Consider the following 25,143-nt stretch of genomic DNA (forward strand, 5'->3'; position numbering starts at 1 on the left):
GCTGTAAGACTTAGACTTCCTTTGACAAGGAGCATATAGAGAAGCCCAAAGTCAAGAGGCGAGACCAAAACAGGACACTAGAGGAATCTGAAGCCTCTGGTACTTAGAGCTGCAACAAACATTTAATACAATCCAACTTCTGCTCAGATTAAAATTTACACTAAAAGCCTATTTCAGTTCCTGTTACTCAATATATGGTGTGCAGGTTTAATAAATAATTATCATAGTCTGAAGAGTTATTAAGATTTTCAATTTCTTCTTGGGTGAGTTGTTAAAGCTATTTGTCCATTTCATCTAAGTTTTTAATTTATTGGCATTAAGCTGTTTATAATATTCTATTTTTATTTAATAAACGTAGGATCTGTAGTGATAGTCATATTTGTACCCTCTTTTTTTCCCTCAAGCTATTCTGTATTATTTCATAATTGGTAGTACATTTTTAGTTGCCTTAAAGTAATATTTATGTGTTTTAATCTGTGCGGTGAGATTATATGTTCCCAGAGAACAAAGATCTCCACCATCTTGTTCTTTTCCATCTTTTTAAAGAATCTAATACAGTGTTCTGTGCATGCTAGGCCCTGATTAAACACTACAAACTCCATCTCTGATTTGGCTCAAGCACTGAAAAAAGAATGGTTTACTACAAAATCGAAGAAAGGTTTAGAGAGATCCACACTCATGCAACATGTACCTTGTATTATTGAGTCTTAAAGCCAGGACTTGCTCCGCGCTCATAATTACAGTCGCCTTAGAATGTGTCAAGTCCCCAATTCTTTTACTAAGACTAAATCCAAAAGCCAGTTAAGTAGCTCCTTCTATTCAACATTTTCAATGAGATGAAGATAAAATATGTACTTCTTTCCATTGGAGGTTTCTCATGTGTTGAGGCTGGTCACAGAGAAATCCTTGTTCCAACTAAATATCAAACAATTAAACTAGAGCCACAGTTTCAGTGGGAAGGGGTCAAAAAATTGCACACAAATCTGGGCTATTACCTACAGAATGTACATCTCTTCCACTGGCTTACAAGTTACAACCAAAAAGCTCTTGGTCTCTGAGGTGATTTCACAGAATAACACAGTCAACATAAACCTGAGCAGCCTCATTTCAAACCAGAGTGAACAGGTATCACATGGTTTGCGTTTCAGGCCATAACAATTCTCTTCACAGCCTGTCTGACGGTGAAAGCCAAGCTCAACCCCTCAGCTGCCCTGCCTCCACATCGAGGAGAGAAAAAAACATAAGGACTCTATAGGCTGCTCAGGGTCACTGGGTAGAAAGTAAACTATACTCTCTTTGTCAACCAATTCCCATCTTTAGCCACTATTACATGCTGTTTTATAAATTAATTGTTTTACAATTACTTAGAAAGATGGATGCCTGGGTGGCTTAGTCGGGTGAGTGTCCAACTTAGGCTCAGGTCATGATCCACAGTTTGGTGAGTTCAAGCCCCACATCGGGTTCCACGTTGACAGTGCAGAGCCTACTTGGGATTCTCTCTCTCTCCCTCTCTCTCTCTCTGTCCCTCTCCTGCTCATGTTCTCCCTCTCTCTCTCTCTCTCTCTCAAAATAAATAAACTTTTTTAAAAAAATTACTTAGAGGAGATTTTTCAAGGTGATTCTAGGATCTTCAAGAATAATCTTCCACTTGGTTTAGAACACCTCAAAGAACTTCTCTGCACCAAACTGTTTCTGAACACACAGAAATGAAATAGGCCTTAGGAATTTTAAGGTAACAAAGATTTCTCTTTAAAAAGTCTCAGAGCTGACCAGTCATAAACAACAAAATATACAGCCAAGTTTTATAAGAGACAAAAACTGTAACAACACACACTGAAGGATACACTACTCCAAAAAGAGGAAACATGGGAAATGAATAGTGCCAAACAATATTTTTATTGTTCACTGAAAAATACAGGTCTGCAAAGAGTCTATTGCATTGTGTACTGAACGCAAGGCCTGACATTACAAGGATACATAACGGCGTAACTTATATAAAATGATACATATTGCATACTTACATAAAATGATACATACAGTACCCCACCTCTCTAAACACTAGAATTTAATAGAAGTAAAGCCTTGTATTAAATAAGAACTGTAAACACTGCAATCTAAACAAAATGCTCTAAGCAAAGCACTTTAAAATTGGTTTGTTGTGATACCTACTTGGTCCACCCAGAGTTAGGAATAGCAGGGCCTAAGAAACAGCTAACGAAAGCTAGCACCTTCAAGGAGCTCTTCCTGGGGATCAGGCTGCCGCTGCTCAAGACAGGCCGCCACCCTGGCCTCCCTGGAGCCCTCAGGCCCATAATGACAGCTAATCCCTGTCTTGGCGCTAGTATGAGGTGACTGGGAAGTGGGAGGAGTAGCAGGTAAGAGGAAGCTTCTGTCAACAACTGCTTATACTGCACCAACTCTATGGATAAGAACACCTAATATTTTTGATGTGAATCTACCACTCTCAGCAAACACCAAAGTGTGATTTAAAATAAAAAATTAACATTGAGAACAAAAACCATTTTCTAGACAATCTGCCATTATCATCATTTCTTCCTTTCAGCCATGTTTTCATTAGATGCTCTAAAAGAAACTGCTACTTACTATATGACCAGCCAGGTGGGCCAGGATTGAGGTAACAAAACTTCTGCAGTTACAACTACTGACTTAAATGAATACAAAATAAATACAAATTTATTAGAGAGCAACAAAACCAATCTCTATTAATCACATGGCAAAATAGTCAAGCACTGCAACAATATTCATATTCCAAGGTCAACTTTAACTCTATAACCCACATTTCCTTCCAAACTGAGAAAGCTTTGTGCGGAGGAAAACAAAATATCAATACCACCTCCTCTACAAATATTATCAGGGCTCAGAAGGCTCACCATAGATAACAAATGTTAAAAAAAAAAAAAGGCACCTTAATATATACACAGCAACAGAGGAATACTATCCTCTCCTCTCCTTCTGGGTGTCCTTGGCATCAGGCAGATCAGGGCTATTCATGACAACAGTGCCTAAGCTGACTATGGCAATGCTCACATTTTAAGAGAAATCAGGATTACAAAGTTCCTTTACTCATAGGGAGTCAAAAATAATTTCCTCAGACAAGAGTCTTAGCATCAAAGAAAATTTTCCTCTGGCCTGAGAAATTTTTATAAATAAGATTGTACCATATCCCAGCTTCTTTACTTAATATTAAACTATTAAAGCACAGAGGATATCCTCAAAGGGCAGGAATGTGTACGACTAATATTCTCGGATTTTTCAATACTTTACAGATCAAATATTTTATCAGACTATCCATTTAAGAGATGTGTAAGTCAATACTAATAACCAACTATGTATTTTTCTTATTCTGTTCATCAAAGAACACCACATTCCTATAGGAATAAAGGGCAGTTCAGTGGGTATCCTGTTTCCCGTAACTCTGCACAGTAAATTTCACTGCTCAGTCTCTATGCCTTTGACTCTTCCTGTGGCTCTTTTCATCTAAGGAAAACTTTGTATAAAGGGGGAAAACTGCAAACTCCAGTGGAAGCGTCGGTATTAGTGTTGTGAAGTGAACTTTAGGGTAATAACTGTAATTGCTATGAGACTGTTTACAGCCTTGCTAGAAATCCTATTTCTCTTGAGTCCCCAGATTGAGAAATTCTCATAATTTAAACATGGGCGGAGATTTCACCGAGAAAGATCTAGTTCGTGTGAAAGGTCTGGCCCCTGGAATGATGTGTGGCTAGCCCAAAACACTGGCCACATTTCCACGTTAGACATGTTCGTTATTCTTTCCCATCACAGTACCGTTCAACTCTCCCATCTGCCATGGCACTGGTGAGCTCTCTCTCACTGCTGCTCCCATTTCTTTTGGGTGTTCTACTGCACATATGGGATCCATTGAGCTGATCACTTTAATGTGTAGGGAATTTTCATTTCACACCATCCACTCTCTAAAAGCCATTAACTGGGAGGAATTTCTAGTTAGTAAAGGCACAATTCACTGGCATTTCCTCTTTATAAAGGAAATCAAAAGGGCTGCTCAGAAGCTGAACACCTTGGGTATTCCTATAAAGGGAGTGTTGTATCTGCTACTAAAACCCAGAGACATTTGCTAGCTCTAAAGATTATACGGATTCTGTAAAAGCATCGATTTGGCAGTTTAAGACCTATTTCTAATTCTGCACTACATCACTTGGTGAGGAGGAGGAAGTACTGGTTAGTATCACAGGAGCAAATTTAAAGTGTCAACATCATTCTACTGGCTTGTTGTCCTCATGCTTTTGAACTTTCCCCAGCTCTAGTGAAGCGTGTCCCAGGGTACATCACTCAGCAACCTGCAGAACTACTCAGAGACAGAACAATGGACTTCACCCCAACTAGCCCAGCTGGTTGCTAGCACTCGGCTGGTAAACACTGCCTCGGGGCACAGCTCACGAAAAGCCTTAAACCCAGGAAAGATTTACGGAAGTTGCACAAAAATTCTTGGTTTATAATACTTTCCCAGAAATCAGAAAATAATTGATTTTTAGGTAAAGAAACTGAATCTACGCTCACGAACAAAGTAATGCCTCAAAAAGCAGAATCCAGAATGTAAAACTACAGGAAAAATGCAGCTTGTTAATCACTAGCTTACTTTGGCTAAATTATCATAGTAAGTCAGTGCAATTTACTATTGCATTTAGAAGCACAACCTACCATGTTCTCATAAATTTAGGGTATAATAAAGAACATGAAAAGTTCACAGGGGTGAGAGCCCTTTAGCGTTTTGTGACTTCGTAACTTAAAAAGACAAAGGCTAAGCAGGATCTGACAGTCAGAGATTTACCTGCTCAGCACAAGCTGAGTTGAGAGACGGCTAAACATCGGACTTTTATTCATTTATGGTGTTCTCAGAAAGTTCTTATCTGGACAGTGATGATTATCAACCTGGCTGCACATCAGAGTCACCTGGGAAAAGCTTTTAAAAATGACCAAATGCCCAGACCAATTATATGTGGAGGGTGAAGCCCAGATATCAATATTCTTTACGCTTCCCCAAGGGATTCGATTCTAATGTGCAGCCAGGATGTGTACATCCACTGCTGTATCCTTCCAGAGAGCTGTTGCATGAAGTCATATTTTATTTATCTAGAGGGTTTTGTTTTTTCTAAATCCCACCAGGAAAAGGAATTTTTAGAAAAAGGCACAGTTGTGCTTCCTCTAAAGATGCAGCTTACTGTTTGGCAGGTGCTGGTTGTCAGAGGTTATCTGGAACGCTGATTGAAAAGGAGGAAGTCCTTGTCTTGGCAGAGGAGGCACAGTTTCAGGCTTCGGCAGCTGCCGCCAGCAACAAAGAATGCCCAAATGCCCATGAGTACCACAATTATATATGTTGACACCAAATTTATTCCATAATGAGGACTTATGAAGGTCTGCAAAAGGAAAATAAAGCAGTTTGGGTAATAACAGCGAGCTGATTAAACATGTAGAGTAACCAAAGATAAAGGAAAATCTAGGATACTTTCAACAGCTGGGGTGTGTTTCAACAGACATATGATGTATGTCATGTATTGCGGAGTTCCACAAAGACGGACAGAACTAACCTAGTCAACAGACGCTAACCCATAGGTGTGCGCTTTGCAATATTCAAATGCCAAACCTAGAGGGTAATTAGAAGTCAGCATCTAATGGAATACCCAAGAGAAGATACATGTTATATAATCTGGGCCCAGTTTATAATAATTTCTGTGTTAGCTGGCTCTTAATATTTGCAAGGAAGTAGGACACGTCCAAGTTACTTTAGTATGAACCTTTAGTATTTAAGGGAACAAGAGGGCACAGCATTTCTTTTTCGGCTGCATAATTGCTGAGCCTTCCAAAAGTTTATTTAAAAAACAATGATGAAAAGCCAAGAGGTACTCTGTTACACAACAGTGAAGACCAAAGTATCTACCTACTGGAGCTTATATGCTAGGAAGAGAGACAAGTAATGAAAGAACAAATAAATGAATTAAATAATTACACATTGTGATGAATGCTAGACAGAATAATTCTAATTGTGATGGTGCCAGGATAAGTAAGAATAAGGTGGTCTATTGAGGTTGCTCAGGGGAGGTCCTGAGTAAGTGGCACGTAAAGTGAGACACATAGTTGGGAGGAGAGTGCCAGCCTCATGTAGACTGAGGGAGGGAATGACAGTAAAGCAAAGAGTTTGGGGCAGCTGAGAACCTGAGAGAGGGCTATGACTGATGTGTAGGGATGGAGAGGCAGCACAAGAGATGAGGCATCAGAGAGGAAGGCAGGGACCAGCTATGTAGCATATGGGTAAGGAGTGTAAATTTTATCCTCAGTGCAACAGAGGGTCACAGAACAGGCTTACGTGGAGGGGCTGAATGACTTGGCTTAGTTGTTTAAAACTGCAGAGAATGGATTAAAGGAAGCAATTGTGAAAGCAGGGAGACTCATTGGGAAGATTCTGCACTGGTTGATGAAATCAGGGTGGTGGCAGTAGAGATGGAGAGAGTGGGCAGTATGAACTGACAGGACTTGCTGATGGATGCAATGTGAGGGAAAGGGGGAGGCCAAAATGACTTCCAGGTTTCTGGCTCTTGGTAAATGATGGTGCTATTTAAGGAGATGACAAAGACTTGAGGAAGACCAGGCTCGAAATGATGGATAAGAATCAAGTCCAATAAGGACACGCTAAGAGTGAAATGCCTGTGAGATTTCAAAGGACGGAATGTCAGGTAAACATTAGGTATATGAGCATGGGGCTCAGAGGAGAGGCCTAGGCTAGAAAGAGGAATACCAAAGCACAGTCCATAAGCATAAAGTTTAAAAATTTTTTAAATTTTAACTTATTTTTATTTTATTATTATTTTTTAGAGTTCTCTCTAAAAAAGAGACAGAGAGAGAATGTCTGTGTATGTGTGTGTGTGTGTGTGTGTGTGTGTGTGTGTGTGTGTGAGTGAGAGAGAGAGAGAGAGAGAGAGAGAGAGAGAGAGAGAGAGAGAGAGAATATCTTAAGCAGGACCCATACCCAGTGCAGAGCCCAATATGGGGCTCAATTCCATGACCCTGGGATCATAACCTGAGCTGAAATCAAGAGTCAGATACTCAACTGACTGAGCCATCCAGGCACCCCCATAGATGGTATTTAAAGCCATGTCTCTACTCAGGGAGCTACTGTAGAAAGAAGAGAAAGGAGAAGAATAAGCCCTGAGAACATTTATAGATTGTTTGTGCTGCTTAGTATTATAGGAGCAAATTAAAAGTGTCAACACCTTTCTACTAGCTTGACTTTTTTTGTTGTTTACATTTTTTTTAATGTTTATTTATTTTTGGGAGACAGAGAGACAGAGTGCAAGCAGGAGAGGGGCAGCCAGAGAGGGAGACACAGAATCTGAAGCAGGCTCCAGGCTCCGAGCCATCAGCACAGAGCCCGACACGGGGCTCGAACCCATGAAGCACGGGATCATGACCTGAGCCAAAGTCGGACATTCAACCGACTGAGCCACCCAGGTACCCCAATCTGTGAGCTTGACTCGTACTGAGAGAGTCAGCAAAAGGGTCTGAGAAGAGCAAACAGTGAGGTAAAAGAAAAATCAGGACAGTGTGATATAGCAGTCAAAAGAGGAAAATGTTTCACAGGGGGTGAACTCTTTTAAAGGCTGCTGAAATGAAAAAAACAAAACAAAAAAAACCCAAAACACCAATGTCCATCAGATTTGGAGAAACGAAAGTCTGTTTTGACCTTGACAAGTGCAATCTTGGAAGAGTGGCTGAGGAGCACCTGGGTGGCTCCAGCTGGGATGCTGGATGAGTTCCAGCCCAGCATCATTCTCTGTGCTCACAGCACAGAGCCTGCTTCAGATCCTCTGTCTCCCTCTCTCTGCCCCTCCCCTACTTGTGCTCACTCTCTCTCTCTCAAAAGTAAATAAATGTTAAAAAAAATTTTAAGAACAACAACAACAACAACAACAACAACAACAACAACAACAAAGAAGGTGGTTGAGCAGAAGCCAGACTGGATTAGAAGCAGGAGAGGTGAAGAAGTGGAGACAAAATTAGTGGACGTAACTCTGAGAAATTTGGCTGTGATGTGGAAGAGAAAAAAAAGGAGTGAAGGCTAGGAGGGGGAAAGGCAAGAGGAGAGGTTTTTGTTTTTTTTTTTAAAGATATGTCTATATGGGGGCATTTGGGTAGCTCAAGTGGTTGAGCGTCCGACTCTTGATTTCGGGTCAGGTCATGATTCCAGAGTTATGGGATGGAACCCTGCATTGGGCTCTGAGCTAAGCATGGAGCCTACCTAAGATATTGTCTCTCTCTCTCTCTCTCTCTCCACCCCCCCCCCACCTCACTCCCCTGCTTATGCTCTCTAAAAAAAAAAAAAAATCAAAAAGATATGTCTGTATGTTGATGAAAAGAGGGAAAAGCTGGTGGTATGGGATAAAGGGCACAATCAGAGGAGCGAAGTCCTTAAACGAGAACTGGATCTGGTGGCCAGGAGGAGGGACTGGCCTTTGACAGAAAGAGGGATACTTCCTTTACTGGGCCAGGGTAAGATAAGGAGATGGGTTCCCACGTAAGCCAGCACTTACACGTACCAAAGGAGAGAATCTGATTGGGTCAACTTGCCACCATACCCCTTTGCCAATAAGGGGCTTCAGGGGAAGTGCCTCCACAGCTCCTCACTGTCCTTACCCTCACCATGCCTGTACATGACCCCACCTATCAGCTCTGGCCAGGAAAATGGGCTGATTTTGCAGGTAGCTACTTATGCAGAAAAAAGTGCTTTTCTCAAGAGGCATTGGTGGGTATGACAGGCATTGAGCATTTTCTGGATTCTTCAGAATAATTCTTTACCTCAAATCCACTGAATTTTAACTTATTTTACAGGGTGCTAAGCTCTTTTGTATTTCTTTTTAGTTTCTTTAAATTTTTTTCTCTTTTAAACAATTACAAAAGCAGCTGTGATTGTTGCAAAAAATTAGAATACACCAATGAGTAAAATAAACAAATTTTAAAACTTGAAATTCAGATAGGTTAGTATTTATTGAACAGAACACAAAAACTGCAAACCATAAAGAAAAACTGATTAAACTAATTAGAATGAGGAACTTTGCTTATAAAAAAAGACAACAGTATGAGGAGATAAAGATAAACCACAGTACAGGAGAAGTTATTTACAATATGTATATCTGACAAAGACGTTTTGTCAGAGAACATAAAGAGAACTCCTAAAAATCAAAATGATTTATAGGCAAAAGATTTGAATAGGCACTTCACAAAAGAATTATCCAGGGGCGCCTGGGTGACTCAGTCAGTTGAGCGTCTGACTTGATTTCAGCTCAGGTCATAATCTCACAATTTGTGTGATCGAGCCCTGAGTTGGGCTCTGCGCTGACAGCATGGAGCCTGCTTGGGATTTTCTATCTCCCCCTCTCTCTCTCTGCCCCTCCCTTGCTCACATGCGCGCGCGCTCTCTCTCTCTCTCTCTCTCTCTCTCTCTCTCTCTCTCTCTCTCTCACCCCCTCCCCCACTCACGTGTGTATGCCTGTTCTTTCTCTTGCTCTCAAAAAAACAGAATTATCCGATGGAAAAAAGACAGTCTCTTTAACGAATGGTGCTGGGAGAGTTGGACAGCAACATGCAGAAGAATGAAACTAGACCACTAACTTACACCATTCACAAAAATAAACTCAAAATAGATGAAGGACCTGAATGTGAGACAGGAAATCATCAAAACCCTAGAGGAGAAAGCAGGAAAAAACCTTTCTGACCTCAGCTGCAGCAATTTCTTACTTGACACATCTCCAAAGGCAAGGGAATTAATTAAAAGCAAAAAATGAATTGGGACCTCACCAAGATAAAAAGCTCTGCACTGAAAAGGAAACAATCAATAAAACTAAAAGGCAGTCGATGGAATGGGGAAAGATATTTGCAAATGACATATCAGACAAAGGGCTAGTATCCAAAATCTATAAAGAGCTCACCAAACTCCACACCCCAAAAATAAATAATCCAGTGAAGAAATGGGCAGAAGACATGAATAGACACTTCTCTAAAGAAGACATCCAGATGGCCAAGAGGCACATGAAGAGATGCTCAACGTCACTCCTCATTAGGGAAATACAAATCAAAACCACACTGAGATACCACCTCATGCCAGTCAGAGTGGCTAAAATGAACAAATCAGGGGACTAGAGATGCTGGCGAGGATGTTGAGAAACAGGAACCCTCTTGCAATGTTGGTGAGAATGCAAACTGGTACAGCTGCTCTGGAAAACAGCGTGGAGGTTCCTCAAAAATTAAAAATAGATCTACCCTATGATGCAGCAATAGCACTGCTAGGAATTTACCCAAGGGATACAGGAGTGCTGACGCATAAGGGTACTTATACCCCAATGTTTATAGCAGCACTTTCAACAATAGCCAAATTATAGAAAGAGCCTAAATGTCCATCAACTGATGAATGGATAAAGAAGATGTGGTTTTGGGCCACCTGGGTGGCTCAGTCGGTTGAGCGACCGACTTCGGCTCAGGTCATGATCTCGCGGTCCGTGAGTTCGAGCCCCACGTCGGGCTCTGTGCTGACAGCTCAGAGCCTGGAGCCCGTTTCAGATTCTGTCTCTCCCTCTCTCTCTGACCCTCCCCCGTTCATGCTCTGTCTCTGTCTGTCTCAAAAAAACAAATAAACGTTAAAAAAAAATTTTTTTTAAAAAGAAGATGTGGTTTATATATATAATGGAACACTACTTGGCAATGAGAATGACTGAAATCTGGCCATTTGTAGCAACATGGATGGAACTGGAGAGTGTTATGCTAAGTGAAGTAAGTCAGGCAGAGAAAGACAGATACCAGATGTTTTCACTCATATCTGGATCCTGAGAAACTCAACAGAAGACCAGGGAGGAGGAGAAGGGAGGGTAAAAAAGTTACAGAGAGGGAAGGAGGCAAACCATAAGACACTCTTAAATACTGAGAATAAACTGAAGGTTGATAGGGGGTGGGAGGGGAGAGGAAAGTGGGTGATGGGCATTAAGGAGGGCACCTGTTGGGATGAGCACTGGGTACTGTATGGAAACCAATTTGAGAATAAATTTCATATAAAAAATTTAAAAAATAAACAACTCTTACAACTCAAAAAAAAAAAAAAAGAATGATCCAAATGGCCAATAAATATATGAAGATCTGCTTAATCTCATTAATCATTAGTGAAATGCTAATTAAGACCATAATGTGATACCACCACATACCCAGGGGGATCAGTAACAAGACAGTGCCATACCAACCATTGGTGAGGAGGTGGAGGAACGGCCACTCACAAATTAATGGGAATGTAAGTCAATACAATGACTCTGAAAAGCTGAGTGGTATGAACAGCTGACATATGCATGCCCCAAGATCAGCAATTCTGCTCCTAGGCATACATCCAAAAGAAATGTACACATATATTCAAAAGAGATATATTCTAGAATGCTCAAAGCATTATAATTAGTCACAAAAGTCAAAAACTAGAGATACCATTTCTGCAGTAGAATGGATAAATCATAGTACAGTCACAAAGTAGAATACTAGAGTGTAATAAATGAGCAATATATGTAGATGAATCTCACAAAGATAATGTTAAGCGAAAGAAGTCAGACACAAGAGTAAATACCGTACAGTTCTGTTTACATAAACTACCAAAAGGCAAGGCAAGCCATGGTGTTAGAAGTCAGGACTGTGGTAGGAGGCTCATGGGATCTGATGTTTTAGTTTTCATGTACGTTCGAATTACATAGGTTACAAGATGTACACTTTTGATCTGTATATGTTTCTGTGTGTGTGTTATTTTTCTTAAGTAGGCTTCATGTCTAGCATGGAGCCCCACAGGGGGCTTAAACTCACAACCAGGAGATCAAGACCTGAGCAGGTATCAAGAGTCAGATGTTTAACCGACTGAGCCACCAAGCACTACCCCGTTCCCCTCCCCCCTCTGCTATTCAGAGATAACTACTATTAAAATTTTGGTAGATAATCTTCCAAATTTCCCGAATTCTTTTTTATTTTAGTTTGTTTTCCTGGGTTCTCTTTAGTCATTAAAGAGAATATCAACTATTCAATATTCTACAACATTTATAGGATTGAGGATACAAAGATTGACAAGATAAGATCATCCCTGATGATCAAACTCTAGTTGGAGAGAGATATACAAAAACGATATTAAATAAGATGGTGAGGCCAAGATGGGAGAGCAGCACAGCACTCAAGTTCTCAGATTCTCTCATCCCTGAAATGCAGTTAGATCAGCACCACATTATTTTGCACATCTAGGAAATTGATCTGAGGATTAACACAACAATCTGCATAACTTGCACCACAGAACTTGGCAGGTACATGGTGCGGAGAGGTGAAGTGGGGGAGAGAGAGAGAAGCTGTGGAGGGTAGGGAGCTGTTTTTGCAGAGAGAGGACAGAGAAAGGGGAGAAGCGTGCAGCACATCGTGAGAGTACAGGAAAAGCACTCTCTCGAAAGTAGCTGCAGACTCTTAAATACAGAGAACTGAGGATTGCTGGAGGGGTTTGGGATGGGGGGATGGGCTACATGGGCAAGGGGTATCAAGGAGGACACTTGCTGGGATGAGCACTGGGTGTTGTATGTATCACTGGATTCTACTCCTGAAATCATTATTGCACTATATGCTAACTGGGATATAAATTTAAAAAAAATAATAATAAATGAATAAATAGCTATATTAAATAAAACAGTGTTATCTGTGGATAAGTGTTATAACACAGCTATGAATAAGGGCCGGTGATCGTGCTCAGTCTGGAATATGCACCTTTTCCAGGGAGGCTTCACATGGAACGAGTACTTTTCCAAACTGACTTAGGTTAGGGGGAGACGCGTCACCTCAGATAAAACAGCATGGACAAGGCACACCTACTGGGAAGCCACAATGGATTAATTTAGATGGAGCATATGATGTGAACTGTGGGGAGCAGCAGGAGGTTAAGTTCTGTACCAGTAAGGCTGATACGAGGCTTATGTCAAACAAAGAAGTCTGGGTTTTATTCCACAGGCATCTACTACAGCTGATCATTCTCTCCTTAACACATCTGGCTTCCAGGACATCTGGCTCCTGGTTTTCTTCCAACCTCACTAGTGGCTCTTTCTCAGTCTCTTTTGCTGGCACCTTCTCTTTCCCCAGTCTCAATGTGGGAGCGTCCCAGAGCTCAGTCTTTGGATTTCTGGCCTGGATTTCTCTCCCCAACTCCGTACTTTCTCATCCAACTGCCTAATGGATATTTTCACTAGGATGTCCAACAGGCACCTCTACTACGTTTATAATGTGTCCAGACGAACTCCTTGATCCACCCTCACAAGCTCCCCCATCCCAGCTGATGGTAACTCCATCCTTCTAATTGTCCAGGCCCAAAACTTGGAGACATCCTTGGCTCCTCTTCTTTCACTCTATGCCTTACCCAATCTGTAAGGAAATACTGCTGGCTCTACTTTCAAAAATATATCCTCAATCTGATCATTTCTCATTATATCCACTGCTTTTTCACCCAAGTTATCACCATCCTTCTCCTGATGACTATAATCTTTCCCTGCTACAGTTCACTCCTAACACGGCCAAGTGATCTTTTAAAAATGTGAGTCAGATCATGGCCCTAACACCCTGCAACGACTCCCATTTCACTGACAGTAAATGTCAACATCTTGCATTATCTAGATGCGGTTCTCACTTCTAACCTCTACTTCCCTCCCCACCTTCAACTCCGTGACAATATCTATTACCTTTACCCTAGCTCACTCTGTTCTGGCCACCCTCGCTTCCAAAAATACACCAAGCAATTTCTTTGATCTTAGACTTTGCTACTGGCTGTGCAGTCCAGGATGCTCTTCCCCAGAGAGCCGCATGACCAATCTACTTCACTTCTTTGCTCAAAGGTCACCTTCACAACGAAGCCTACTCTGACCACCTAATTAAAAAATTGGACATCCTCTGCCTCCCCACACTCTGGATTCCTTTTAGCTGTGCTCTATTTCCATAGCACCTATCACGATAAAATTTCTTATTTATTATGCCTGCTGCTTGCTGCCTTTCTCTCACCACTAAACTGTAAAAGCAGGGATCTTTGTTTTGTTCACTAAACTGTTTTGTTTACCTAAAACAGCGCCTGGAACATAGAAGGTACTCAGTAAATATTTGTTGAATGAATGAATTAGCCAAATGGATCCATGAAAAGGACATTTGTTTTTTCATTTAATTTCTTTTCTGATTATAGAAGCGTACATTGCAGAAAATTTGGAACATGCCAAAAACTATAAAGAAGAAAAGAATCCACTCAGAGATAAATACTATTAGTATTTTAATGCTTTCTCTTTCCAGTCTTTTTTTTCCATGAAGATTTGGCTTCACATAGTTGCCATCACACTAACTTTAGTATCCTGCACCGCTGAAAGGTTTTAGGAAGGGGAAGCAATAAGATTGCATTTTTATCTAACTATCGATCTATCTTTTAAGTAATCTCTATGCCTATAACTGGTGGCCTGAACTCACGACCCAGAGATCAAGAGTCACGTGCTTTAGCAACTAAGCCAGCCAGGCACCCCTGCAAGACTTCATTTTCGATGCATCAGAGGTCAAGGAGCCCAGTATGAGAAAACTTGATATAAATGCTAAGTGGATGGAGAAGAGAGAAACATGAGGTAGGACCCCATCAGAAAGAACCTTTCTAATACTAAGAGATGAGAAATGATAAGGGTCTGGACAAGGCAGTGGTGGGGATAATTCTGATGTAAATACATGGCAAATTACCATGAAAATCAAACCCAAACCATTAAATATTCTTAAGAAATATAGCTAGTCAAGCTTTCTTTTTAAATTTTAGTTATTTAGAAAACTGGCATAATAATTATAATCTCAGTGAGGAGGGAATAAAATGGGCACCCTTGTTATTTATCAGAGTGAGTAGAAATGGTACAATCCTTGTGAAGAGGACTTTACCAATTTATATCAAGGGCTTTAAAAATATTTGTACCATTTAATTTCATATTTTCATTCTATGAAATCTAAACATCATATTGAAAAAATTTCATGTACAAAGATGTTCAAGACAGCACTGTAAGAAACAAAATTTTGAAATAGATGTGATCAGTTAAGCAAACTGTAATATAATTTCTATGTAATGATATAAGGCTATTAAAATGTATATATGAAAAGGATTTCTAATAACATGGTACTTATGTAAGATGTGTTACATAATGTAAGCCTAACGCAAGACTATTTCAGGCTTGACTATACCCATAAAAGAAAGATAGATACATAGAATAAAATCTTTAATGAAATCAACCAACAAATTAATAGTGACTTTTTTCTGTAGGAATAGATGATTTATCTATCTATCTACCATTCACTCATTAAAGAGCTTCATCTTCTCATGAGCATGTATTTCATTGAGAGTGGAATCTACCATATGTGGACTTATGATCCAAAAAATACTGTGAGCATGGTGACAATCAATACTCACCAGGGCTGACACCAGCAGATGGGTCAGAAGAACTACAAGAAGGGCAGACCACTTTTTCTTCTCACAGCCATCAAAAAATATGATGCCCCAGAACACGTGCAGCAATATGATAACCAGCGTCATGAAAGCTGAAAGACAATTATCAATTAGTGTCCAGTCATACAGACGCGGACGCCAAAGCCCAGTCACACTTGGTCATGATACAACAGGCTCTTGGGGTGCGGTACACCACCTTGAGCGTTTAACTATCACCTGCCAGAAGCAGGACTTTGACACACATTTGCTCAAATAGTAAACTGGAAAGCAACACTTTTTTTTTTTTAATGTTTATTTTTTGAGAGAGAGAGAGAGAGAGAGAGAGAGAGAGAGAGAGTGAGGGGCAGAGAGAGAGGGAGTCACAGGTTCTGAAGCAGGCTCCAGGCTCTGAGGTGTCAACAAAGAGCTCAATGCAGGGCTCGAGCTCACGAATCCCAAGATCACGACCTCAGCCGAAGTTGGATGCTCAATAAACTGAGCCACCCAGGCACCCCTGGAAAGCAACATTTCTGAAGGAGGCGCCAGGTCTGCAGTAGCTTCTCATGCAGAATGTGAACCTGTTAAACCTGTTAAACCTAAAGTCAGCTTGGACCTGGCTTTCAAGGAGTATCTCTGAGGAACGCAATAAAACTAGTGTGGTATCTAATCAACTCTTTCCAAATTAGCCTTTTGCACCATCCCCAACTAAACGGAGTACATTCAGTTTACACAAGTCTCACTAAAGTGGAATTTCTCCTGTGTTCTTTCCTTTTTAAAAAGGCCAATGGAAGAATAAAAAAATTAAAAATTACAACAATTATCTAAGATTCTTCTTAGGCAACAAAAACTGAATTTGATCAGCACACCCAGATTTTTCTGTGGAAAAGAGTGTGTTTCCTGTGCCCTGAAAATATTATTTAAAATGAACCAATTCCGCATATTCTGAAAGGTTTTTTGGGGGGAAGGGGGGGATTGGCAGAGCCATCTGAGGCTTTATTTGGGAAAAAACTCTTGAATTGGCTTTTAGCTGGGGACATGGGCAAGAGGGGTGTGCCCAGGGTGGTGGACTCCCTCTAAGGGTAGACCAAGGACTGAGGTGAGGCTTAGGTGGGCCTCTCATTCCCGACACTCCCCTGCACGGCTCCTTCCCCCACAGGCTCTAGGGCAGCCACGGGAGCGGGGAGGCTGGGAGGGACCACAGTGGTTGTTCGCTTGGACAGGACGTCAGATGACTGGGACACCAGCTTCCCATCACAGGTCTCGATCTTCTTCACCACCACAGCCTTGGAGGAGCTGACATGGCCAGAGGAAGCAGAGCTCTGGCCAGAGCTGAAGCCAGACTGGAAGGCATGGCTGACGCCAAGGGCTCATGTGGCCCCTGTAGGCTGAGACCAGCCCACCCAAGTAGCCGGTGGAGGTCTTAGTGTGGATGCTCATGTTCTGCATCCCAGACTCCAGCCTGCTTTCCTCGCCCTCCAGCAGCCTGCAGTAGGTGGTGATCTTGATGTCCAGGGCCAGCTTGATGTTCATGAGCTCCTGGTACTCCTGCAGCTACCGGGCCATGTCCTGCTTGGCTCGCTGCAGAGCGGCCTCCAGCTCGGCCACCTTAGCATTGGCGTCCTTCACGGCCAGCTCCCCAAGCTGCTTGGTATCAGCTGTGGTGGCCTCCAGGGAAGCCCTCTGGTTTTTCAGGCCCTCAATCTCAGCCTGGCGTCAGTTAGTGTTCTGGTTCATCTTGGAAATCTCCGTCTTTGTGAGATGGAGGTCATCCCCATGCTTCCTGGCCAATGTCTGCAGCTGCTCGTACTTGATCTGGTACATGGTCTCAGCCTCAGCCTGGCTGCTGTTGGCGATCTCCTCATACTGGGCCTTGACCTTGGCAATGATGCCATCCAGATCCAGGGAGTGGCTGCTGCCCATGGACAGCACCGCAGTCGTGTCCGAGATCTGGGACTGCAGCTCACGGATCTCTTCTTCGTACAGCTGCCTTAAGAAGTTGATCTCATCAGTCAGCCCTTCCAAGCGGGACTCCAGCTCCACCTAGTTCATGTGAACTTCGTCCACATCCTTCTTGATGAGGACAGATTCATTCTCCATGTCTGCACGTTCTTTGATCTCCTCATATTTATTGAAGTCCTCCACCAGGCCCTGCATGTTGCCAAGCTCCACCTCCAGCTTCAGCTTCTCCTGGCCTAGGGTTTCCAGCTGCCGCCGAAGGTTGTCGACGTAACTCTCGAACGTGTTGTCCATGTTGCTGCGAGAGGTTTTCTGCTGCTGCAAGAGGTTCCACTTGGTCTCCAGAATTTTGTTCTGCTGCTCCAGATGCCGCACCTTGTCGACGAAGGAGGCAAACCTGTTGAGGGTCTTGATCTGCTCCTTCCCCTGGCTGCGCACGGCCTGGATGTTGGGGTCCACCTCCAGCTTAAGAGGGCTCAGCAGGCTCTGGTTCACTGAGACAGCCGTGATGCCCCCCATACTCCCAGGCCTGCCGTAGCCCCCAACTACACTCATGCTGCTGCCCAGGCCACGCTGGAAGCTGCTGCCACTTTCCACCCAGGACAGGGCAGAGCTGATGCGGGAGCCAGGCGCGTGAGTGAAGGAGAGGCTGCTGAAAGCCCAGGGGCCAGAGAAGGACACCTTGTAGGACTTCTGGGTCGCCCTGATAGACATGGTGGAGGCCAGTGTGGAAGCTGGAGGGGAGGCAAGTAGGCTGAACCTGCCTGAGGTTCGAGAAGGAGCCAAGAAGCTGCTTCTAGGGTCTACTCTGAAAGTTTTAATATGAAGAAAAAAAAGCATATCGATTTCCCCTTTCAGCCACATAATAAGATACCATTAGCACCCACTAGTCTGGCAAAAATTCAAGTCTGACAATTTGCTTTCACATTGCTGATAGGAAAACAATCTAGCATTACCTAGTAAAATTGAAAGTATGTACTCTCTATTTCACTCCAACAATTCCACAGTTAGATATATACTCTGAAGCAGTTAGTTCTTGGATCAATAGATCATTAGTACCTGAGACGTTGTTAGAAATGCACATTCTTGGGACTTACCCCAGACTTCCTGAATCAAAGAGCCTTGCAACCTGTGTTTAAACAGCCCTTCAGGTGGTTCTGATGTATGCTCAAATGTGAGAACCACTACCCTGGAAAACTCTAATATATGTGCACCAAGTGACACATACAAGAATACTTATACTATCATTGTTTATATTAACAAAAAATTTCCATCATTATCAGAATGGATAAACTGTGGTGCATTCGCACAATGGAATACTATACGCTCTATAATATAAATGATCTCAATAATATAATGCTAGTGGGGACAAAAGTATATTGTGGGACACCAACCACTATTTATACAAAGTTAAAAACATCCAAAAACTATATTAAAAGGACAAAACTGTTATACATTAAAAGGATATAATTGTTGTGATTAGAAGAAGGCAAGTTTTAATTTTTTTTTAATGTTTGTTTACTTTCCAGAGAGGGAGAGAGACAGAGCGTGAGCGGGGGAGGGGCAGAGAGAGAGTGAGAGATCCAAAGTAGGCTCCAGGCTCTGAACTGTCCACATAGAGCCTGACGCAGGGATTGAACCCACAAGCTGTGAGATCACGACCTGAGCCTAAGTCGGGAGCTTAACCAAGTGAGCCATCTAGGCTCCCCTAGAAGGCAAGTTTTTATATATAATGACATCATTTAGCGAAATGATGACAAATACTTTAAAGTAGAGGAGGAGTTTTAAAATATGTACCTTTGGGATGATGGCAACATTTCACCACATCCAAATCTTACTTTTACTTAAGATCTAGCTTGATGCCATCTCCTTGGTCAATTCTTTAGGACACCTAATCTTCATTTTTCAAAAACACTGAGCACACATTTACTGAGCACCTGGATAGTCTGGCCTAAAGATTCTGTATAGGAGCTCAGGAGTCGCACAATCCTGAGATGGAATGCGAGCTCCACAATATGGCTTTGGCCAGATTATTTAACCTCCCTCCCCTTCTGTTTCCTTTATTTCAGAAATGGGGCCAATAATACCTCATAGGGCTCTTCCAGGGAAGAACAGTGCTTTAATAAAAACCACAGCTGTTCAATAAATGATGCTACCATCTGCTATCGTCTCCAGGTTCAAAGATGAGTAGGGCAGAGCCTTTAATGAGTTGTACTGTCATGTGGGAAAGAAAGCGAGGCAAAGCAGCAAGCGGTTACCACATTTATCCAAGTTTCCTAGGTACTGGGCTATGTTTTAAAATGCACTCTTCTTCACTCTTGGACATTTATTTCTTCCTCTGACCTGGTATTACTTTTACATTTGTCTTCTTCCTCCCCATACTTATTCAATGTCCATTATGGGCAGGCACTGTTCCAGGCACTGGGGCTATCACGGCGCACAAAGCACAGTCCCATGGGACTCTGCCTCATCCTTTCAGTTTCCTGTTTTATTAACAGTATCCAAAGGGGACCTCTCGGACATTTGTGAAAACACTGCATATTCTTACCTGACTGCTTATTTACTCGGCTGGCATTCATTTCTGGCTGGCTTCCATGTCATCACAAGCCTTTCCTATTACAATGTGCTCTTTAGAATACTGCGATTCATTGTTTATTCCCTCTGCAACTGGTTAGAGGTCCAAGAGAAATGGAGACCTGAGTATCCTGCCATGTACATGTAGCTAGCGGTACATACATACTATGTTGATACTTGTCTCTAGTAAACAGAATTCCAACTAGAGGATTTGCTATTCTAGGATATTATCTTTTCATTAGTAAAACTTTCTCATTTCATGTTCCTAACTATAAAATTCAACAATTCCTTCAGTGAATCTAACCCTAAGTGTGCCTTGTTCTAATATTCTTAAAAATAGAAAAAAAAAAAACTTCTCTAACTTAATCATATAAATTTCACAACTTCTTTATAATACAGACTGATAAAAGGAAGTTCTATAATTTCTAGTGTTTTGGAACATTAATCAGAAACCTGATTAACATTCTAACAAATTTTGTACATCTGTTTGTGAAACTGTAGCTGCTAGTTTGATAATGGACTTCCTCTTCCAAATATCTTTTAAGTCAAATTCCCTTGGTAGAGAATGTTTTAATCTAACCCATTTTTAAGCAAAATGTTTCAGCGTTATCTTTAAGAGGCCACATTTACTATTTGGCTCTTTTGTTCTTCCTGAATATACTCTAAATGTTTCAGCACACAGATTCACAAATATCCTCATTTTCATGCTTGTCCCTCTCTCCCTTATTCCTGGTATCTACTTTTCTGTCCCTGCAAAGATAGCAGCTTAAAATAGCGACTGGTTCTAACACTAGATCCTACCAGCACAGACACTGCTATCATCTGGCTTCCCTCGACAACTTCAGAGTATCTCCAACTATGCCAGAGAGAGCCAAAGGCTGCTGCTGGGTGGTGGCAGCAACACGCAGAGGAGGACTTAGCAAAGCCAAGGGTTAGCCTCAACTGCCTAGAGACAGACTGTAGTTACTAATGAGCTTCTGGCTTCCTTCTCTAAGTAAGAAAAGAGTCTGGGGTGTCAAGGTTCTGTGAAGTGAGGGACTGTTCTCCATCCCTCTTGGTTACAGAAACTCTCTGGATTCTTGAGCGATCTCCATTGACCTAGCCAAAGTAGAAGTCAAGCCACAGAACTAAATATTTTTGAAAATGCTTTTCCTGTAAGAGTGATTTAACTTAAAATTTAGCTTTAAAAAACATGACATTCCTGTGACCTATTATAATATAGAAATATATACATTGCTGATCAAATAACATTCTCCAAGATTTAAAAAAGACATATTGAAAACTACCTTATATTACATAGCAATAAGAAAGGGGTAGTACTATCCCTTAATACCAAACCGATCATAAAAGAGATGTCCTGAAAGCAATCTGAATTAACTACTGGTGTTTAAACAGCATTTATCATTTCATATTTACGAAAATGCTTCTGAAATATTCTCATGAACTGAACAGACTGTCAAAGATATGATTTTGTTTAAAGTCTCCCTAACAAATGTTAAAAAATGATGAAATCCTCTCCAGATTAGTTCATCAGAGTGGGGAGTCAGCATTGGGAAACTTCTTAGACGTTTCATGAACTAATCTCTGTGCAATGAAAAAGTAAATCCCACAGGGTCCACTTCAAATCCAGTCTAGAAGCTTACTTCATTAAAGCAGTCACGGTGGGAAAGTTTCTTCTCCAAATGAACCCAAATCTGCCTTCTAACTCAGTGATTCACAAGTGAGGCAATTTTGCCCCCAGAGAGCATTTGTCAATATCTGTAGACATTTTTGGGTGCCACAACTGAGGATGGGGTACTTTTGGCATTTAGTAGACAGAGGCCAGGGATGCTATTGAACACCCTACAATACACAAGACAGCCCTCCATCTCCCACTAATGAAGAATTATTTGAGCCCAAATGTCAATAGTGCCATTGAGAAACTCTGCTCCAAATGCTGCTTGTTGATCCTAGGAAGGCTTTTTGAAGAAAAATGAGTCAACTCTTTTATTTCCCATATGTAGCACACTTAAAAAAAACTGAAACTCTATTACTCAGCTATTGTCACAAAAATGCTGGATAACTATGCCAAAAGTTATTGGCTACAGCTGCCACTGGGAGCAGGCGTGGCCTAAGGCAGTGTTCATGGGAACCTACGGTACAACTCCCTAATGGGAAACCCATCCTCTGGCAGTGGGCCGGGAGTGTGGGTTCTCCGGATTCTACTGCTTTGTATTAATGCTGTGTTGGCTTTATGACATTAACTAGGGCCTTTCCATGTTTGTCTCTGACCTGGAATAGTCTCAGCACCATCAGATTTACCTTTTTTTTTTTTAACTGTTTGTTTGTTTGTTTGTTTATTTTGAGAGAGACAGAGAGTGAGCAAGCAGGGAAAGGGCAGAGAATGAGACAGAATCCCAAGCAGGCTCCACACTGTCAGCGCAGAGCCCAACATAGGGTTTGAGCTCACAAACCATGAGATCATGACCTGAGCCTAAATCAAGAGTCAGACGCTTAACTGACTGAGCCACTTAGGCATCCCAAGATTTACCTTTAAGCGTTTGCTCCAAACCAGCTCTCAAACCGTTCGTTCCTAATGCTATATATAAAGCAAAACTAAGCACAAAAGAACTTGGATGGAGATTTAAATGAAAGTTGGAGGTAAGATGTGTAGCTGGACTGGATGTGAGTTATAAGAAAAAAGGAAAATTTGTGCCAAGAAAGGAATTGTGCCAAGGTTTTTGCCTGAGCAAGAGGAAGGATGGAAGGGCATCAATTGAAATGAGGAAGACTTCTTAAGAACATCACTTTAAAGATGTTGTTGCACTGTTTTCTGTCCTCCAGAATTACTGATGAGAAGTCAGATTTTCAAATCATTGTTCCATTCAATGTAAGAAGAAAAAAATCCTCCAAAGATGGAAAATCAACATCTGAAACTGGGAATTCAATCTCAAGATTGATATATTCAAGTAAAGGGGCACCTGGGTGGCTCAGTCTAAGCATCTGACTTCGGTTCAGGTCATGATCTCGCCATTTCCGAGTTCAAGCCCCGTATCAGGGTCTGTGCTGACAGCTCAGAGCCTGGAGCCTGTTTCAGATTCTGTGTCTCCCTCTCCCTCTCTGTACCTGCCCACTCACACTCGCTCACTCTCTCTCTCTCAAAAATAAAAAACATTAAAAAATTGAAAAAAATATTCAAAGTTAATATTTGAGTAAACCTTTGTAAATCAAAATCTTCGTATATCAAAATATTTTTGATATTTTGATGAAATAAAATATATCTTCTTTGGCGAAGAACTGCGAATAATGAAAAAGCTGATAAAATCAAATAGATCTATCCCTTAAAATAAGCCTCAAGGTTGATTAATTCCTTAAAAAAGAACCACAAAGATTTCTAAACATTTATGCATAAAATACAGAAAGTCTGGTTCCAGGAAATTTGGCTAAGACTTGCTCCAGTAATAGCACTCAGAGTACTGAGGAAAACCTCAGAGTACACCAGTGAAACATATTACAATATGAATGATTTCCCCAGAAATGATGCAATGCAGCGGCCCTGATGTGAACATTCTAGTTCTCTTTAGAAGAACCATGGAGAGGCAGGGGAGCAAACTGGCACCACTGATCCCAGCAGTGAAGAGCATCCTTGGTGACGAGAAGTGGGCACAGAACAGATCAGCAAATGCCAGGACTCCCAGAACATGCTCCCAACACAGCAACGGAGCTCACAGGATCACGCTGAGGTGACTGAGAAAAGCCAGACTGGTCAATAAAGCTGGAAACAGGGTGGGTTTTTTTCCCCCCCTTTCAAACTTGTAAATAGTGAGGTAGTGGAAAAAATATATGTTCCTATGGGACTGAAGGAAAAAAAGATACTATGTCGGATGATATTCCAAAAATGTTACTTTTATCCAGTGCAAATCATCTGCAGAGTAATATCCTGCTCATCATTGCTATGAAAAAATTCTCTGGGATTTTCTCTAGGAAGAAAAAGAAACTAAACACAAAAACACCAAAAATTAAAGGCAGTAGTGGATGAAGAAAATAAGGACTTATTCACATGCAAAGAAGAAGAAACAGGGCCTGAGGAAAAATGAGCAGCAGAAGCCAGTAGACTGCCTGAGCTGCACAGGGGTCAGCAGGGCCCAGCCACTCAGCCCTGTGACAGAAAAGACAGCAGTGTCTCAGAAAGTAGCCTGGAACATATCTGAAAGAGCCACCAAGTCTTAGAGCCACAGCCTGCGTCGTTCTTTCAGCCAAACTGTGAAGCAGCCTCCTGAGCTCCGTTTGCATACTGCCTAAAGACGGTTGTCGGTGCTCTGCATCCATGATAACGTATCACAAGCTGCTAGTCTCTAACAGGCCGAGGACATTCCAACAGTAGAGTTTCCCATTCTCTGTTACATGGACAGCTTGAAGGAAAGACTATTATGCTACTGATACAATGAAAACCTAACGAAAAAATATATGTGATGACAACACTGATGACATATTACTGCATCATAAGCAGTGGCAGTTAGCTCTGATAATTTATTCTAAGAAATTAAGATTCTAATACATTCAGAGAAGAGTAGGAATTGCAGATTAATCTCCGTTGTTAAAAACTTTCTCTGTATCATTAATAGATGTTAATCTATTAGTCTACCACTTTGTAATTGGTAAGACAGTCATTTGAGATAATGTTGCTTACAAAGAGCTTTCATTTAAAAGTCTAAACACCTGGGGCATCTGGGTGGCTGAGGTGGTTAAGCGTCTGACTTCAGCTCAGGTCATGACCTCACAGTTTATGAGTTTGAGCCCCACATCGGGCTCTGTGCTGACAGCTCGGAGCCTGGAGCCTGCTTCAGATTTGTGTCTACCTCTCTCTGCTCCTCCCCTGTTCACGCTCTCTCTCTCTCTCTCAAAAATAAACAAACATTAACAAAAATAATAAAAGTCTAAACATGTAACAAACTGACATATTATAAGGATTATACTTAAAATATTATAGGAAAAAAAGGAAACTCACTGGGTTATAAGAGTCATGTTCATTGGTCTAAAGGTCTCACTGACTGTGCTCTGGCTGATTAAGGTTGGGCTCAGCCGGGCAGCACTGCTACAGGCTGCTACAGCTG

At 41.6% G+C, this 25,143-nt stretch overlaps 1 protein-coding gene and 1 pseudogene across 7 annotated transcripts in view; both read right to left on the minus strand.

Moving 5' to 3' along the window:
* Positions 1-25,143, minus strand: part of APH1B (aph-1 homolog B, gamma-secretase subunit) — a 138,683-nt gene that overhangs the window by 95,002 nt on the left and 18,538 nt on the right. For 6 of the 7 annotated variants that reach the window (XM_023255250.2, XM_023255249.2, XM_023255247.2 and 3 more), the window contains exons 5-6: positions 15,506-15,633; positions 5,220-5,414 (exon numbers count right to left, since the gene is read on the minus strand). In XM_023255250.2, the coding sequence (XP_023111018.1) occupies positions 5,247-5,414; positions 15,506-15,633 (296 nt within the window). In that variant the 3' untranslated portion in view covers positions 5,220-5,246. Of the gene's footprint in view, positions 1-1,877; positions 5,415-15,505; positions 15,634-25,143 lie in introns of those variants that run through there. The other variant, XM_023255251.2, reaches the window with a different exon arrangement.
* On the minus strand, positions 15,641-20,040 carry LOC101098231 (annotated as a pseudogene).

This window comes from Felis catus, chromosome B3 (genome assembly GCF_018350175.1).
Source record: "Felis catus isolate Fca126 chromosome B3, F.catus_Fca126_mat1.0, whole genome shotgun sequence".
In the NCBI taxonomy this organism is placed as follows: Eukaryota; Metazoa; Chordata; class Mammalia; order Carnivora; family Felidae; genus Felis; species Felis catus.